This window comes from Budorcas taxicolor, chromosome 3 (assembly GCF_023091745.1).
Source record: "Budorcas taxicolor isolate Tak-1 chromosome 3, Takin1.1, whole genome shotgun sequence".
Lineage (NCBI taxonomy): Eukaryota > Metazoa > Chordata > Mammalia > Artiodactyla > Bovidae > Budorcas > Budorcas taxicolor.
Window position 1 is genome coordinate 34,225,035 of NC_068912.1, and position 16,791 is coordinate 34,241,825.

Below are 16,791 nucleotides of genomic sequence, written 5' to 3' on the forward strand. Positions count from 1 at the left end.
ACATGAGCAAGACTCCAGCAACCTCTGTGCCCAAGGAGGTGCTCCCCAAAACCATGCATTAACCATGGGACTGAAGCCAAGTTGCTTAAGTCTGCATTCAGAAGGCACAGGCTTGCTCCAACCCTTTGCAAGAGAATCTGCTGGGAACATGCAGATTTCTGCACTACGCCTCCCACCTACTGACTCAGAGTCTCTGAGGGCAGGACCTGGAAATGGCATTTTAAACAAGCTCCCCAGAAGAGCCTGATGCTCCTGGAGTTGCAGAACCACTGGCCTCAGGGTTGCATGTAAGCGCATATTCCCACATCTACTGGAGGCTGGGAGGGAGGAGGATGGACAAAGTGGAAAGGGGATGCTACTCCACAAAATGATGTGATATGGATGTGCCCCAGACCTGGATCCAAGCGTCCACTTCAGAGGGGGTGGGCCGGGCTGGATGAGGGCCTAGGGACAGCAGTCGGGTCCCTGGTGGGCCTCTCCTCCCACCTCGCTTCCTCTGTCAGTTTCCACATGCATAAACAGTCAAGTCCATTCGTTCCCCTCAGAACTTGCTGTCCCTCCATCCATAATGCTCCTGGATCCAACCTCAGCCACCATTCACCACAGGTCTCCCTCTCCCAACAGAGACTCCACCTGCCTCATTACTTAAATAATCTTTATTTCTCATGCACTAGGAAAGATGGGATTGTATGAAACACTGCATTTCACAGCAAAGGCCTCAGTCCATATCACAACACAAGGGACCAGGGGGGATCCAGGTGTGGTCAAAACTCTGGGGACCACAGTGGGGTTACTATCCTCAGGGAAGATCCAGAACCCTCCTGCTACAAGGGCCCCGGACATGGCACAGGGCGGCTACCCCCTCCCACAGAGGCACAGGAAGCTGACACCAGAGGAGCACACAAACCAGAGAAAGGACAGAGAAAGCTGCTGGGCAGTGACTTGGCAGAGGCGGTGGTCCAGCACCTCCAGGGCCTGAGTCCAGGAAGCCAAGGCTGGGACTCAGCCAACCCTACCTGCCGACGAGCTGCTGGAGCTCACAGATCCCAGGCAGCCCATGCCCACAACATATGTGTACAGGCCACACCTGACTGCCTCCCCGGCCACATAAACAAGACGGGGGCCTGAATTCAAGCTCCAGTCAAAGGCTGAATTTACCCAAGCAGGACCCCAAGGGTTAGAGGGGCCAGCCCCCCACAACCATCCCAAGCTCTCAGATGCTCGAAGGACTGGTCAGGCTACAGAGGATCCTGGGACAGAGCTTCCAGTGGGGCAGACCTCAAACCTGGACCCTCAGGTGCCACATGAGCCAAGACGAGGGCAAAGCGGCTCCACTCGCCCCGGGGCGGCACAGGGACAGACACAGGTAGAAACATGCAGGACAGAACAAGGAAGAACGACACATGCAGAGACCAGAACAGGCTGGGAGGGGTCTGCAGACAGAATGTGGGCAAGGTGCCGAGATGAAGGGCACTGCAGGGGCCGGGCTCACTGAGGCCCGGGGCTCAGGGTGATGCCTGCCTCCTCCGGGATGGTCTCCAGCATCTCGCTCTGCACGGCCTGCGTGATGAGCGCCAGCTCCTGGCACAGGGTCTCGTGGCGGTAGCCCACGCGGATGTCCGGCACGTTGGTGCGGCGGATGTCATTGCCCTCGGGGCCCTCCTTGGTATAGTTGGGTCCCAGCCAGTGGCTCTTCTCCTGGAGGGGCAGGGTAAGGTGCAGGGCTGCAGCCTGCTCTGAGAGGCCAGCAGCCCTATGTGTCTGTGTGTGTTAGTGACTTGGTCATGTCTGACTGTGTGACCCCATGGACTACAGCCCACCAGGCTCCTCTGTCCATGGGATTTCCCAGGCAAGAATACTGGAGTGGGTTGCCATTTGTTCCTCCAGGTAATCTTCCCAACCCAGGGACTGAAGCCGAGTCTCCTACATTGCAGGCAGATTCTTCACCTCCGAGCTCAGCACCCCCGGGACCTTCCCAAATGCAGAGCAGGGGAGGAGGGATGGCGAGGGGATGTGGTACCTTGTGGGAGAAGCCACTCATGAGCACGCTGTTGCGTGCCAGCTCACACATGTCACAGGAGCTGAGCTTCCACACCTGGGTGGCGATGCTATACTCCTCCATCAGCGGCTCCTGCAAGGGCCAGGTTCCCTCAGGCAGGTGCACCGGGGCCTGCTGCCCACCCCCTCCCAGGGCCTGACCAGTAGGCATGCTGCGCTCCAGCAGCAGAGGGCAGCACCAGCCCCGAGGCTCCTCAGTCCAGGTGGCCTTTGTGCCCCAGGACACCTGCCTGGCTGCCTGCCAGGCGCTGACCTTGGTGAAATGGAACTGGAGGGGATCGTCCGTGGACAGCGAGACCATGAGGCCGCGGGACAGGTACTCGGGCAGCGGGTTCCGGTGGTAGCTGAGGAAGAGGCTGTTGTTGCTGAGCGGGGACATGGCAATGCCGACCTGGGCCAGGTAATACAGGTACTGCAGGACCGGGGCCTGGGTGGGCGACAGGTAGGGTGGGCCTATCAGGTTGGGGAGGACACCTGGTTCTGAGGGGTACAGGCCACAGAGCAGGTTTGGGGGCAGTCCAGGCTGGGCAGGAGTTGCAGAGGGTCGGTTACAGCCAGGTTCCTAATTGGGGCCTTGGTGTGGAGACTGGGGTCCCAGCTGGGGGTGGGTGAGGAGGACCAGCTGCTGAAGAGGCCTGATGGGCAGGGAGGAGGGGAGCCTCTGGGATGGGGCAGGCAGGGGTGCAGAGCCTGACCTTGCGCAGAAGCAGCCCATGCGAGATGTTCTCAGCCAGCATGAAGGCCGACACCAGGTGGTGGATGGGCCCCGCCTCCCCGCAGTGTGGCCTCAGCACGAACGTATGGAAGCCCCTCTGTCTGGGGGGCCAGAAGACAGAGTTGGGTCCCAAGCCTGGTGTGCCCAGGCTCCTGAACCCCAACCCAGTGACTCTGTGGGCTGAGGACCAAGGGTCAGGGGTAGGTTCTTGACTGCAAGGGTTGAACTGCAGAGCCCCAGGGGCAGAGAAACAACCCGTCAGATCCAAGAATGGGGTAAGAGGTGGGTCAGGTGGCCCCAGCAGGCCCCGGGGCAGGCCCGGAGCAAGGCCTGCGGACTGAGAGCTAGCCGGGCGGGTAGAGACGTGGAGCCCAGGGCAGGCACCTGCGAAGGTGGTTCAGCATGGCCATGTTGGCGAAGGTGTAGTACAGGTAATAAGCGTAGGGCGGGTTGTCCTCCTCCACCCAAGCCTCAGGGAGCGGGCTCTCCAGGTTGAAGACGTGGTTCTCGGGCTTCGACTCATCATCCACACTGTCAAAGCCATCCACCTGGCCCAGGACGCTGGGTCAGGCCCAGAGCTACAGCCGGGCCTGAGGCAGTGTCCTCCCCACTCCCAGACCCGGGCCACCCCCTCACATGCTCCAGGAAGAGATGCAGCTCCGGGTGGCTGGCAGGGTGGATGGTGGCCTCGAACAACGGCAGGAAGATGTTCTCCAGCATCTCCTGGAAGTTGGCCAGCTGGCCCTTGGTCCGGTACACATCGCTGCGGGTGAGATGTAGGTACACAGGCGCACGCAGGTCAGGGTAGAACCACAGAAGCACTTCTGAGCCATACTGAGTGAGAGGGGCTGGAGAGACCGTGAGTGGAGCCAGGGCTCCCTCCTGTTCCGAGGGCTCGGCTGGGATGGGGGAGGGTCAGCCATCCCAGAGGGCAGGAGGCCAGCCCTGGCCCCATGACCTCTGCCCGCCACGTTCCCTCCCACGCCCAGGGACACTCACAAGAGGCGGGGCACCTGCACGAGCCAGCGCACGTTGGGGGAGTGTACACGGTGCATGACGGCCCAGCGTGCTAGCTTGTCCCACTCGTCCCTTGAGCGGCCGTAGATGGAGAGCCGCAGCTCTGCGTTCTGGTATTTGCTCTCCTCCAGGTCGGACATCACCTCCTGAGCAGCATGCGTGGGCAACTGTCACCCTCAGGCTTCTCCCCCATCCCTGTCCCGGTGCCCACGAGGCACGCTCCATCCGACCTCTTCACGCCTCTCACCCACCCCGCAAACCCCCAGCCACCCAGGCTCTCACTCAGTCAGGGGGGGCTGCCCTCCTCCTCACCTTGATGATGTGAGCAAAGTACTTCCCAGAAACCCTGTTGTCCGTCTTGATGAAGATCTCTCGGAGGACAGACTCCCCAATGGGGTTGTATTTGGCATTGAACTTGTCAAAGCGATGGAAGGTGTTTCTGTCCTGGGGGAGAAAGGCCAGCCCAGGTCACCCCTGAACCCCAGCCTGCACACCAGCCCAGCCTCTAAGCCCCCGTGCCGTGGACTGACGGCGTGCACGTCGAGCGTGTCCACACTCAGGTCGTAGGCTGTGAGGTTCATGCTCTCGAAGACCTCCCGTAGCGTCTGCTCACGACCCTGCTCCACGTGCACAATCTCCTCCAGGTGCCGCTTCATCGCCCGTTTGATGAAGCGCAGCAGATGCTTCTGGTTCATGCAGGATGAGGCATGGATGTGCGTGTCCACCTGCGATGGAACAGGGACTGCTGGGGCCTGGACGGTGGGATGGGAGAAGACTCTCCAAACTGAATGTTGGGGAGGTGGGCAGGCTGTGGAGGGGGAGGCTGGGCACGGGTGCTGGGTCAGTCGGGTGGGGAGGGCTCACCTTGCGGATGTTGTAGAAATCTCGGTGTGGCACCTTCTTCTGCGCGGCCAGCTCCTTCATTTCGTTGAGCAGCACATGCATCTGGAACTTGGAGCTCAGGTACTGGAGCCGGCGGTAACAGAATGACTTTCTGGGCAGGAGAAGAACCAGGCAGGGGCTCAGGCATGCAGGGAGGCACCCGGGAGGGCCTAGGCCGCAGAGTCGAGGGCGGGAGCCAGAGGGTCAGGAATGGGGCTGCCAGGGGACAGCAGCCGAAGACGGGGGATGTCTAGGACTTAGGGACTATGAGAGGGTGAGACTGGGTGACAGGTGTCTGGGGCCAGACTGGAAAAATCCAAGCGGGGAGAGGAGCTGAGTGTCTGGGACAGGAGTGGACTCACATGGGGCCATTGATGATCAGAGCCATCAGCACATTGACATCTGCCACAAATTCCTGCAGGTCGGGATATGGTAGCTCCACCTCTGAGCAGCTGGTGTGGAAGGGGAGCTTGAGTGAGGAGAGCAAGCCAGGAGGCCCTGCGGGCCCTCCTGAGCCAATGCCATCCCTCTTAGTTGCCGCCCCTCCACGGCCCCCAGCACACCCTACACCCCTCTTACTGCTCATCAGCTTCCCTGCGGGTGTACACATGAACCACGCCCCGCACCATGCGCAGACCCAGGCCCAGGTCCCCTGGCATGGTGCTCGGCTCACAGCGCTCATAGGGGTGCTGCTCCAGCACTGGTGGGTGCACCGGGGCGTCTGCAGGGGTGAGGAGGGTGAAGTCAGGGCCAGAGCTCTTCCAGGCCACCTGCCTCCCGGCCCAGAGGCCCCAGCAGGACAGCTCCTGTCCCTGCCTCCCCACCCTGCATGCCAAGAGGCTGGGAAGGAGGCGGCAGGCTGAGGTTCCTGGGCACCCAGCTCAGGGCGGCTGGGATGCCAGGGCACACGGAGTAGGACAGGGATGGGGGGTCCCACCAGCGGACACGGGGGTGTCGGGGCCCTGCTCGTAGGTGCGTGTCTCCAGGGGCTTCTCGGCCAGCTGCTGCAGGTACCGGCGGGTGGTGGGGCAGAAGCTCTGCAGCGACAGGGCCATGTACTTCTCCCGGATGAACAGCGCCCGCACCACGCTCTTGGCCGCATCCAGCAGGTCTGTGAAGGGCACCTGGAGACAGAGATGTGGATACGCTCTCCTCGGTCCCAGACCCAGCCCGCTCTCACCTCCTTCCTGAGGCCCATACCCTAGAAACACTCAGACCATTCTATGCTCAACAGGGTGACTAGCTCCCAACCAGAGCCTCTGCCTCTCCAACTTTTAGAAAGAGAAACAGCCCCTCTAGCCTCTATCCCCATAGCCCCAGACTTGGGGAGCCCAGCAGGATGCAAGGATGGGGACACTCACCCCACACTTCTCCTCTCCGGAGATGGTCACCCGCTGAAACTCCCGCTCCAGCACCGCGTCGCGCTCCCACAGGCCCCGGTCACCCTGCCCCTCACCTTTCTCCCTGTAGAGCCTATAAGTGGGGAGGACAAGGGAGGGGCTGGAGGCAGCAGAGGGACAGGCCCCAGCCCCGCAGCCCCCGTGCCCCTCTGCCCTCCTCACTGGAAGTCTGAGTCACTGTCAGTCTTCAGGAAATCTTGCTTGGCCCGAAGCAGGATGTCCGGCTCCAGCCTGGAGGTGAGAGGAGAGGGCAGGCACATGAAGAGGCCCGTGCTCCCAGCCAGGGCCCTGCACTGTCCGAGGTGCCGTGTGTGTGGTCACGTGTGGCCCTCACAGGGCTGAAGAACCCTGGGCCATGCAGGCTGCTCTCGCCCCACGTCAGAAATCAGAAAACACACCCAGAAGTTAAGCAACATGTTCCAGGACACACTGGTGGGCAGAAGGCTGAACCGGGCAGAGCCCAGCAGCCTGACCCCAAAGCCTATGTCTGAACACCACTACTCTGGGCCACCTCCCGGGGGCGGCCCAGGGGGAGGACTGGTTGGACGAGAACAACGGCCGGGCTCCACAAGAGCCCAGGTGGAAAGAGAGGGATGCTGGGCGGACTGCCCTGTCCCCTCCCCACAACCCCACAGCCGCCGCCTGGCTGTGCCCCTGCACCCGGCAGCGGCCTGGCCGAGCCCCCGCCCTGCGGCCGCCTGGCTCTGCAGCTGGGGGCTCACTTGACATCCTGGCTGATCTGCCGCTCCAGGCGCTGCCTCCGCTCCTCCAGCTGTTCGATGGGGCTCTCCTCCGGGAACTCGTAAGGGGCGCTGCGGAGCTCACTTTCAGCCAGGGAGCGGCTGAACAGCTCCTGGTGGGAGGGAAGGAAGGGTCAGTGTGGCCGAGCAGTCAGGGTCCAGGGATGTGGGGAGGGCACAGGGGGCTGGGGGTACCTGGGACAACCTAGGGATCAGGGCAGAGCCAAATATAAAGTAAGGGGACAGCTTGAGGTGGAGGGGTGCAGGGAGCAGGCACCAGGTATGGAGGCAGCGACGGGGTGAGTGGGGGAAACGCAGGGGGTGGTGCCAAGCGATACCTCGGCGATCTCCTTGCATTTGCCATCCATGGACGTGCGCAGGTCGAGCGGGAAGTGCTTGAGGCAGGGGGCAGGGCCTGGCAGGGATCGGGCAGACTGTAGCGGAGGGGCCCCCAGCCCACCCCGAGCCTCTGTGGAGACAGTGATGCAGGGTCAAAGGGTGCGGGGAAGGGCCTGGGTGCACTGGAAGCCCTGGGCCCCGGCATTACCCCAGGCCAGCCCCAGAGAGAGGCCAGTCCCGCTCAGAGGCTGAGGCGTGAGCCCACCTGTGGACCTCACCTGCAGTCTGGCCCCGGGACCCCTCAACTCATTCCAGGTTCGGGGGTGGGGCTAAGAGTCTGCCCCTACAACAAGCGGACTCATTCACCCCAGGAATAAAAATCTGAATCCTGCACTAGGGGCCACTCCATCGGGCCGTGAGAGAACCTCCAGGTGAGAACCTGCTACAGGCAGCACCCACGTGTCCATGCACACCTATGCACACTCTCACTCTCTCTCTCTCCAGGCGCTCATCTACACCAGCGAAGCCCAGCGCAGCTTCCACGGCAGACAGTCCAGGGTCAGACCTGCCACTGGATGAGCAGACAGCCTCTCGAGGGCAGGCTGACCTAGACCTACAGAGCCTGGGGAGCCACAGCTGCCACTCGGCTCTGGCCTGGGGACCAGCCCCCGAGGGAAGAGGAGGAGAGGAAGTGGAGGACTTGGTTGGGAGCAGGACCCTGACCTCCTCCTGGGAGGCCTGCCTTCTCCCCCAGGACCCCAGAGCTGCCAAGATGTGGCCTGGCCTCAGCCTGCCCCTCCCACTGCTGGCTGCCCCTCCAAAGGGAGCTGCCACAAACAGTCTGCGCCACTCAGAGGCCCCAGGATCTGGGCCGGAGGCCCTGGGGAGGGCCAGGGGAAGGGAGGATCGGCAGCCGGAGTCTCTCTCCACAGAGGGAAGGATTCCTCAGCTTTCAGAGGAGGCTGGCACTAAAGACCTTGACGCTGAAGAGTCTCGAGAGCCTGCCTGAGCTCCCAGCCCACCCCCAAGAACCCTCCCTGGGCTCCCCAAGCCACCCTCCCCGGCAGGAAGCTCTCAAGCCAGCTCTGGGGTGCTCCCCTTCAGCACCCTCCTTTCCCCTCCCCACTGTGGCTCAGGGATGGACTGGAAGCTCTACCCAGGTGGCGCGCTTTGAAGTCTCCAGGCTGCTTCCGAAAAACCTGAGTCCTGTCCCACAGCTGGAAAAAAAGAAGAGGGGATATCTGTCCCAGATCTAGGATCTAGCCCCCACACACACACCCTGCTGCCTGCCTGGGTCCTACCTGCCAAGTCAGGCAGCGCCGGCCAGCAGCCCTGTGCCCCTCGCCCGCCTGTTTGCTGAGTGGAGCTGCAGCCAGTCCCCCAGGACAGCTCAGGGGCCGGCACGGGCTGTACCAAGTGCAGCTGCATGCAGGGGAGACCCTGGGATGCTGGCAAGCAGGGGGCTGGGGAAGCTCAGGGGAGCTCAGAAATCAAGGGAAGGAGTAGCACAGCTGAGAAATAAGAGAAACCCCCAAACTGAACAGGGCCTTAACCTCCACAGTGCCAGGGCCCAGCCCAAAGTGGGGCCCCCAAGGGGGAGGAGCAGAGCAGGCTGATATGGGCAGGGCGGGCTGGCAGGGAAAGGACAAGCCCCCTTAAAATGCAGTGCCCTAGGGGATAGCATCCAGGGCCTGGCTGACCAAAGGGCAGGAGAGGGCAGCAGCCCTCCTGGGCTCCACACCCCAATACCCCTGTCAGCTCCCTCTGCCCAGTGGCCTTGTTTTGCTCGCCACTGTCCTCTGGGCCCCTGACTATGGGGTCCCTTGGGAGAGACAGGGCCTCTGCAGGGGGGACGTGCTGGCTGGCAGCTGGGGTAGACACTCAGTCCAGGGAGCAACCAGTTTATGGAGCTTCCCTGCTGCCCCAGAGAAGACCAGTTCTCAGCCCCCTAGACCTCCAACTCTTCTCCAAGCCTATTGTCAGGGACAAAATGCCTGGGAAGAGAGGTTCAGACATAGGGCTAGAATTTGGAGGACTTAAGTTTAACTCTGTTCCCAATTATTGGTGAGTCTCTACCATCCGGGGGCTTCAAGTCTGCCTACTACGGGGTGATAAGGGGTCCTGCCCTGCCTAGCCACAGCTACCATAAGGCACACAGAGATATGGCTCTGCAAGCATTCTGGAAAGCCCCATCATCTGTGATTAGGAACTCCTGGGACCCTCCAAACACTTCCCACACCCAGTCCCGCCCACTGGGGGTGGGTGGAGCTTCAGGTCCCAGCGCAGAGAGGCACACAGGACTGAGGGCGTGAAGGGAACAGAATGGGTGGGGTGGGGACACTATCTCTAACTTGGAAGAGAGCAGAGCAGAAAAAGGAAGGAAAGATGGACACTAGCTCGGCCCTCAGAGTTTAAGGCACAGCCTAAGGTTTTTGTATTCCCCCCAAGAACCCTGATCCTACCCAATCCTCCCCTTTTCTAACCCCTCCAGACAGGCCGGCCACAGACCCCCAGGACTGGTCTGTATCAAGTCAGCAGAACTGACACAGAGGCCCTGATCTCAACCACCTCTCCTAGCAGGGTGACCCATGGCCTCCTCAGAAATGCTGGGGTGGCCCGGACAGGTCCTAGCAAGCAGCACCATCCCCTCAGGCTGTTAGGCCACCATAAAGGACTGCCAGGGCTCACTAAGGGTGACAGACAGGCAGTAACCACCACGCTCCCTGAGGACCAGTCGCCTACTGGTCACTTTCTCCCAGGGTCTGTGCCACAGCACCATACACACACACACACACAGACACACACACACAGACACAGACACACACAGACACACACACACACACACACACACACACACGGCGTGGGAGAGGTGGCCAAAAGTCACAGGGGCTACGCCCTAGCCATTCCCATTAACTCCAAGATTCTTGCCAACCCGTCTACCCGCTTGACCAGAGCCCCTCACTCACTGCCAAGGCTGCCCCAGTAGGCAGAGACTACTCAAGGCTTTGACCTACAAGCATCAGTTGCTCCCACCATGCGACCACCCAAATGTGGACAAATCTAGCCTCAGGGGACACACCCTGTGGGGGCACAGACCTGGGCACAGAGAACAGAGCCCCTCGGCCCAATACAGAACTCAGGCCACCATCTTCAGGAGCATAAGAAAAACAGAAGGTAGGCAAAAGAAAAATCAGGCTACGAGTACAGACAGCTGCTGGGGGGATGCAGAATACTGGCTTGACCTGGTCATCAAAGTAGGGGTGGGCATCCCTTAGCCACAGGCCTGAGACCAGCAGACAGAAGGTAGATTCCCTCAGCAAACACAGATCTGGGCAGTGGAGCCCTCAGGAAGATGGGCACAGCTGCACCATGCTGCCAGCTCCAAATGGTGCAGAGATGTCTACTGGAGTGGGAGCCGAACCCGAGGGTGCAGGAGCACACACAGGCGAGCAGCAGCCCCAGCCTGAGCCCAGCACTGGCCCGGCCCAAGGGCACCCCACACTTCGGAGGAAGCTCGCAAGACAGACCAGAAATGAACAAACTGCAAACAATAGATACAGTTGAGCCTTCAGCCCCTGGATGCCCACAGCAGTAAGTGTGCCCTAATGTCAGGCGCCCAGTAAGAGGGTTCGAGATCTGGGATCCTGGAAAGAGAAACTAACCTCAGGAGGACAGCCCGAGTCTGCCTGGTAACCACACAGCCGCCAGCAGTGTGGCCAGTCCGCAAACCAGTCAGTCCCACACATCCCCCACTCCACACACACTCCACATGCAAACAATCTTAGCACAGCCACACACGGACACGTGTGAAAATACACTCTTGCTGCACCCACACCCACGCCCACTCCTCATTACAGAGGACCGCATCCCTGACACGGAAACCAGTCACCATGCACCCCACCTCCGTCCCCAAACCACCTCCCAAGCCAGCTGTCCCTGGGAAGAGGACAAGGGGCATCACTGCCGAGAAGGTGTGAGAGAAGTCCCCCTCGTTAGGGGACTAGTGGCCTGGGTGAGAGGTGAGGGTGGGGAGCAGGGCCAGACTGAGGACAGGAGGCATACACTCACCTGGTACTGCAAAGGAAACCTGGAGGCTGGCCCGCTTCTTAAAGGGATATTTGGCCTTGGGATTGCCGGGGCCAGATGAATAAGATGCCATGGCTCAGGCTGCCGCGGAGCCCGCGGGGGTAGTCTGAGCTGCACCAGCTGGGCTTGGCTCTGCCACATCCAACCCCTTCCTCCGCCCCGCCCCCAGCGGGAGTGACTGATGCAGGAAGCAGAGGCCCCGCAGGCGGAAGAGGCCCTGGCCACGATTTCTGATGTTGTCTAGGCAACCTCAGGAAGGGGCGGCCTCCATCCCTGCTCCTTATCCCTCCCTTTCTCAATCCCTGGAGTGACTCGACTGATGGTAGCTGGGCCTGAGGGGGTGGAGGTGAGGGGGATGGGCCAGCCCCAAGCACCCTACTAACCCCGCTATGAGCCAGGGCTCTGGAGCAAGAGAGTCAAAGTTCAGGCTAACTGGTCCAGCCAGCCTGGGAGGAAAAAGATAATAGAGAGAGGGATCCAGCGCAGGTACCCCAGGCTCAGAACACATTTCTCTCAGGGTCAGCGGACTCCGTGAAAACACAGCCCCTCTGGGGCAGAATCCCCTTTTTTCCTTATCTGAACCTCCGGCCCCCGGTGGCTCAGTTCTGGGAGGATGGGGTAAACTGAGAATCCCAGTCCAGTAGGGAGGAGCCTGTCTTGGGAAAATTCCACTGTCCACAGAAGCTGCCCTCTTAGAAGACAGGGAGGCCAGGAGGCAGGGGCTTTCTCTGGGGTCTGGGAAAAGCGACCCCAATGGCTTCTGACGTTTCCTTCTGTCTTTCCACTCAGGCTCTGCTCTCCTGGCCGCTCCCCAGGAGCCGACCGCCTTCCCTGGGTCTGAAGGCAGTGCCCACCCTATTGTCACTCTGGCCACTGCACTTCTCTGTCCCAGAGACCCTGCCCCCCTTCACATGCACACACTCACCTGAGGCCATGCTGCTCGAGCCCTGGGGGGAACCAGGGAGTCTGTTCGTCAGGGTCTGCACAGCCTGGAAACCCGGTCACGAGGGAGGGGAGGAGGGCTAGGGTCCAGACCCTGCCAAGTGGCTCCAAGGGCCTCTGCCCTGGCACTGAGATGGGAGAAGTAAGACAGTCTTTCAAAATTGCTGGCTGGTTGGAGGCGGGCCCCCTGCCGACCTGGGCCGCTGCACTGGCCTTGTAGACCCCGGAGCCCCGACCCCCAAGCCCGGCACTCGGGAGGCGGGCAGACCACGTGCTCCCCAGAAAGCGGGACCCGGAACTCGTCTGGACTCGTCTCCACACTTTCAGGGTATTCGGGGTCGGATTCCGGTAGCTGGACCGTGAGGGAGTCACGCAACAGGTGCGACCCCACCAAAACCGCCCTAGCGACGGCGCTCTCCTCCGCAGCCCCAGGCCCAGCCAGGTCCGTGGCCCCGCCCCTGCCCGGGCCCGCCCCCGCTATTCGGCCCCGCCCCCGCTATTCGGCCCCGCCCCCGCCATTTTCGCTCTCCCCGGCGCCACGTGGGCAGCCGCCACTCAGCATCCGCCCGGCAACGTCTTGGGTAACTTCTGTGCGTCAGCTTCCTCACCAGTAAAGTGATGGGGTAATCGCAGTACCTCACTCAAAGGGGTTATTGTGAGAATTAAACGTTAAGCACCTTTGCACGATGCTGGGCAAAAAGCCAGTGCCCAATAAAAGACAGCTATTATTATAGTCCCAGGATTCTCTTTTAGCTGAAGCCCTTCCCCGCATTCTTATTCTAGGTCGTCTTTCTTACTCACGCAAGCGTACCTGGGCAGGGTGTGCCCTGCAATTCTGGCTCCTATTCCCACATTTATCTGTGTACTTGTTGGTCAAGAGCTCAGGCTCTGTAGCCAGAATGCCTGGGTTCGATTCCAGACTCCACCTACTTCCTGACTGCCCTTGGGAATATTGTTAACTTCTCTGTGCTTCTTCTATATCCTCTATAAAATGAGTGTGAGACCCTACTTTATAAGCTGTTAGGATAAATGAAGTAACAGAAGTGCCTGGCTTTAGTTACACTCAATGTTTCCTATTATTGCTGTGTCCTTGGCCTCAGTGCCCTTTATATTTGATTCCCTTTACACTCTCAGTTGATTCACCTGTCACCTATAAAGAAGGTGTGCTGGGCTATTCTGGGGACTGCAGATACCCCCCCTAACCAGCACCCCTACTCCCAAGTGGCAGAGAATCCTACCACCAGGTTTAAAGGAAACCTGTGGGGGAAAGGACCTAATGTATTAGCAGCTCAGTCTTTTTCCTATTCTCCACCTTGTGGGAGCCCTTTGTCCCCCAAACCCAGTTGTATTAATGCTGTTTGTCTAGCTCCTCCCAGTCCTCACCATCCCTGCAGCCAAATTCCTTCCCAAACTCTGCCTCCTCCTCCATCCGCCCAGGCTGGATTGTGGACCCTGAACCCTATTCTCTACCTGAATCTAGTATTGCCTCCGTTGATCCCTGCCTAATGCTCTTCACCCTGGACAACTAAAAAAAAAAAAAAAAAAAGTCTCTGTAAACAAGGGGGAAAGGTTCACCTCACACAGAATCAATAAAACTAAAAAGAGAACAAGGAGAAACCATGCTAACCCATCAAATTACCAAAGATTAATGAGAAAAGAGTCCTAAAGCAGGCAAGGGTGTGGTTAGTGAAATGGGACACATACATGTCCTACTGGTGGTTGTAAACACTGGTAGAATTTTTCTGAAATCAAGAGTCTTAAAAAGGTTCATATTATTTGACATAGTAATTCCACTTCCAGGAATTTGTTCTTTAAAAAAAAGCTGCAAGAAAAATATGCACAGAATTGTTCATAACTGCAATGTTTATCACATAGAAAGGTTGGAAACTTAAAAGCCCAACAACAGGAAAATGTTTAAATTATGTCATATGCACACAATGAAATACAACCATTAAAAATTGTTCTGAAGAATTTCTTAATAAGGTGAAAATGTTTACAATGTAAAATTAGGGTGGAAAAAATGGGTGCAAAAATCTGTACAATACAGGATGGTCCTAATTGACACAGATGCATAGAAAATAACCACCTCAACAAATATAACAAATGATTATCTGTGAGTGGTGGAATTATGGGTTATATTTATTTTCTTCTTTGTGCTTACTTGCATTTTAAAAACTGTCTACCATATATATCCATTATTTTTATAATCAAGGAAATAGAAAGCAACAGAAGTCTATGAAAATCTATAATAGCCTCTACACCCCACCCACTTAATACTCTTCTGTGTTTTAACTCCAGACTAAATTGGTTTGGTGGCCTTTAAGAATTGAGGCTGCTGTGCTCTCAACAATGAATAAAATAAATCTAAAAAAAAAATTTAAAAATCAAGGACCAGGTAAACCATGCAGAATGTCATCTATATTGTGCTTGCACTAAATCACTTCTGTTGTGTCCGACTCTTTGCGACCCCATGAACTACAGCCCGCCAGGCTCCTCTGTCCATGGAATTCTCCAGGCAAGAATACTGGAGTGGGTTGCCATGCCCCTCCTCAGGGGATCTTCCCAACCCAGGGATCAAACCCATGTCTCATATCTCCTGCATTGGCAGGCGGGTTCTTTACCACTACCGCCACCTGGGCAGTCCCTGGGAAATCATCTATATTGATACAATGCAAATTTTGACATAGTTTTATGGGGAGGTATCTTGCATTGGACCAGGTCTTTTTAGGACTCCCCCTTAATCCAGATCTACCTACCTAACCAGCCCGTAGGTGGCAAGGCAAACCAGTTCACTAGTCCCTTCCTGTCCCTCCCTAGTCCTATCTGCAGCACACCCTTCACCCTGTAATCCTCCCTATTTCTAGGCCTTTTGATATGCTGTCCCTGCTAGGAAGTCTGCACTGATTACAGTTAAGCAGCATTCTCCCCACCTACACATTATCAGCAAGAATCTTGGTGGGATTTCACTGTCTATCTAGAACAGTTTGGGAAATGAAGGAGTGAGTCATTCTCTCCAACCTCTAGCTGTTGGGGACTGAATGTTGCCTTTGAGCCTCTGAGATCTTCCTTAGCTTGAAACAAGCTTCCTTACCTCCTAGCCTGTAACCAAGATGGGTTCTTGAATGGCTCTCCCTGAGCCCCAGGCCTCACTGACAATGCACTCATCTCTGAAGAACTGCTTCTTATCTTCTTGCCCGATGCTCACTTGTGATGTCAGCCTCCTACCGAGGCCAGAGCACTCTCAGCAGATGGTAAGCCTGGGAGAGAACACCGGCAGCCTCAAAGAGATCATTGGCCCTGACGCTTTCCCAAGCCATACCTTATGCCTAGACCCTTTCAGAATCAAGCTGTTCAGCTTTTCCTCAGCTTCTATCAGAAGCCAGCCCCCCACCCAGCCACCCAGCATTGTTTATGGCAACATGCAGCAGTATCCAACCATATTTGTTTGTAAGTCTTCAATGAGCTTTAGCCAAACCTTTGTCATTCAAGGCCCTTCACTTATCCTTGATTTCATCTCCCAGCCCTTCCCTCCATGTACTTTTCACTTTTACTCCAGTCCCATCACATCAAACTTGCCAGTCTTCTCCAAGCACACTTTGTACCTCCTGCCTCCATGCTTTTTCTCATGCTCTTTCTCTCCTCCAAGTGCCTATCCTCCATTTCTGTTGTTCTGCTTTTCTGTTGAAAGTTTGTTTGTTTTATAATTTTCCTCCCTTCTTCTACTATAGAATTGATCCATCTGCCAGTGAGATGTGTGTATAATTGTCTTTCCTACCAGGAGTCGAGGCTAGGTTTTAAACAGCTCTGAATTCTCCAGCACTAGCTGGAGTGTTCCTTTAACTATGTTGTTTCTCTGTGAATTTACACCATCTCTTCCTTTGGACTGTAAGGTCCTGAAGGAAGTTCCTCCTTCTTCATGGCCCCACCCCCAAACTCCAGCTGGGTGATAAGGCTTTACCCACAATCCCTACCACTGGGTATAAGACAGATATTAAGATTTCCTCTTAACTCAGAAAGCAGGACTTAAGTGGAAATTGTGATTTTTTTTCTTTCATTTAGAATAATTTGGTTATGCAAATATTCAAACAGTAAAGTCTGTTGCTAAAGGAGATAAAAATTTTGTTTCGGTTATAAGGGCTATGAACTAGGACACCTGAGCTCTGGCTGACTCTAACTTGTTTATTAACATGAGGATCACCTTTCCATGCTTCAATTCACTACCTCTAAAATGGGAATAGCACCTACATGCTTTACTGACTCCATCAGGACATTAAACCTAAATAAAGGAGAACAGCCACAGGAAAGGCACAGGAGCTGAAGACAGGAGACAGGAGGCATCATGGCGGTCCATGCACAGCAGCAGGTCTACACAATTAAGAGGTCAGACGAGGGCCAGGAGTGCCCATACTCAGGTTAGTAGTGGAAATTGAGAGCCCAGCAAGCTAGGAAACAAGCAGGAGCAGTTTGCAGAGGTGGTAGATGAGAAAGAAAGCGGAAGTGTTAAGTCACTCAGTCATGTCTGACCCTTTGCAACCCCAGACTGTAGCCCCCAGGCTCCTCTGTCCATGGGATTTTTCAGGCAAGAATCCTGGAGTGGGTAGCATTTCTCGTC

At 57.2% G+C, this 16,791-nt stretch overlaps 1 protein-coding gene across 2 annotated transcripts; it reads right to left on the bottom strand.

Annotated features, from left to right (window-relative positions):
- Positions 1-670: 670 nt before the first annotated feature.
- Positions 671-15,359, bottom strand: AMPD2 (adenosine monophosphate deaminase 2). Of its 2 annotated transcripts, XM_052636649.1 has the most exons (19): positions 15,271-15,359; positions 12,163-12,307; positions 7,151-7,281; positions 6,795-6,925; positions 6,235-6,303; positions 6,034-6,145; positions 5,610-5,796; positions 5,252-5,393; positions 5,035-5,124; positions 4,655-4,784; positions 4,321-4,515; positions 4,103-4,234; positions 3,773-3,936; positions 3,410-3,536; positions 3,158-3,321; positions 2,754-2,874; positions 2,312-2,485; positions 2,021-2,131; positions 671-1,698 (listed from the first exon to the last, which is right to left on the bottom strand). In XM_052636649.1, exons 2-19 carry the CDS (start codon positions 12,170-12,172, stop codon positions 1,489-1,491), a joined length of 2,400 nt encoding a protein of 799 aa, XP_052492609.1. In that variant the 5' UTR covers positions 12,173-12,307; positions 15,271-15,359; the 3' UTR covers positions 671-1,488. The 2 variants fall into 2 exon arrangements, 1 of the variants encoding a protein (XP_052492609.1); XR_008199102.1 differs by lacking the exons at positions 2,754-2,874; positions 15,271-15,359 and having other exon boundaries at positions 1,671-1,698; positions 12,163-12,593.
- Between the last annotated feature and the right edge of the window lie 1,432 nt (positions 15,360-16,791).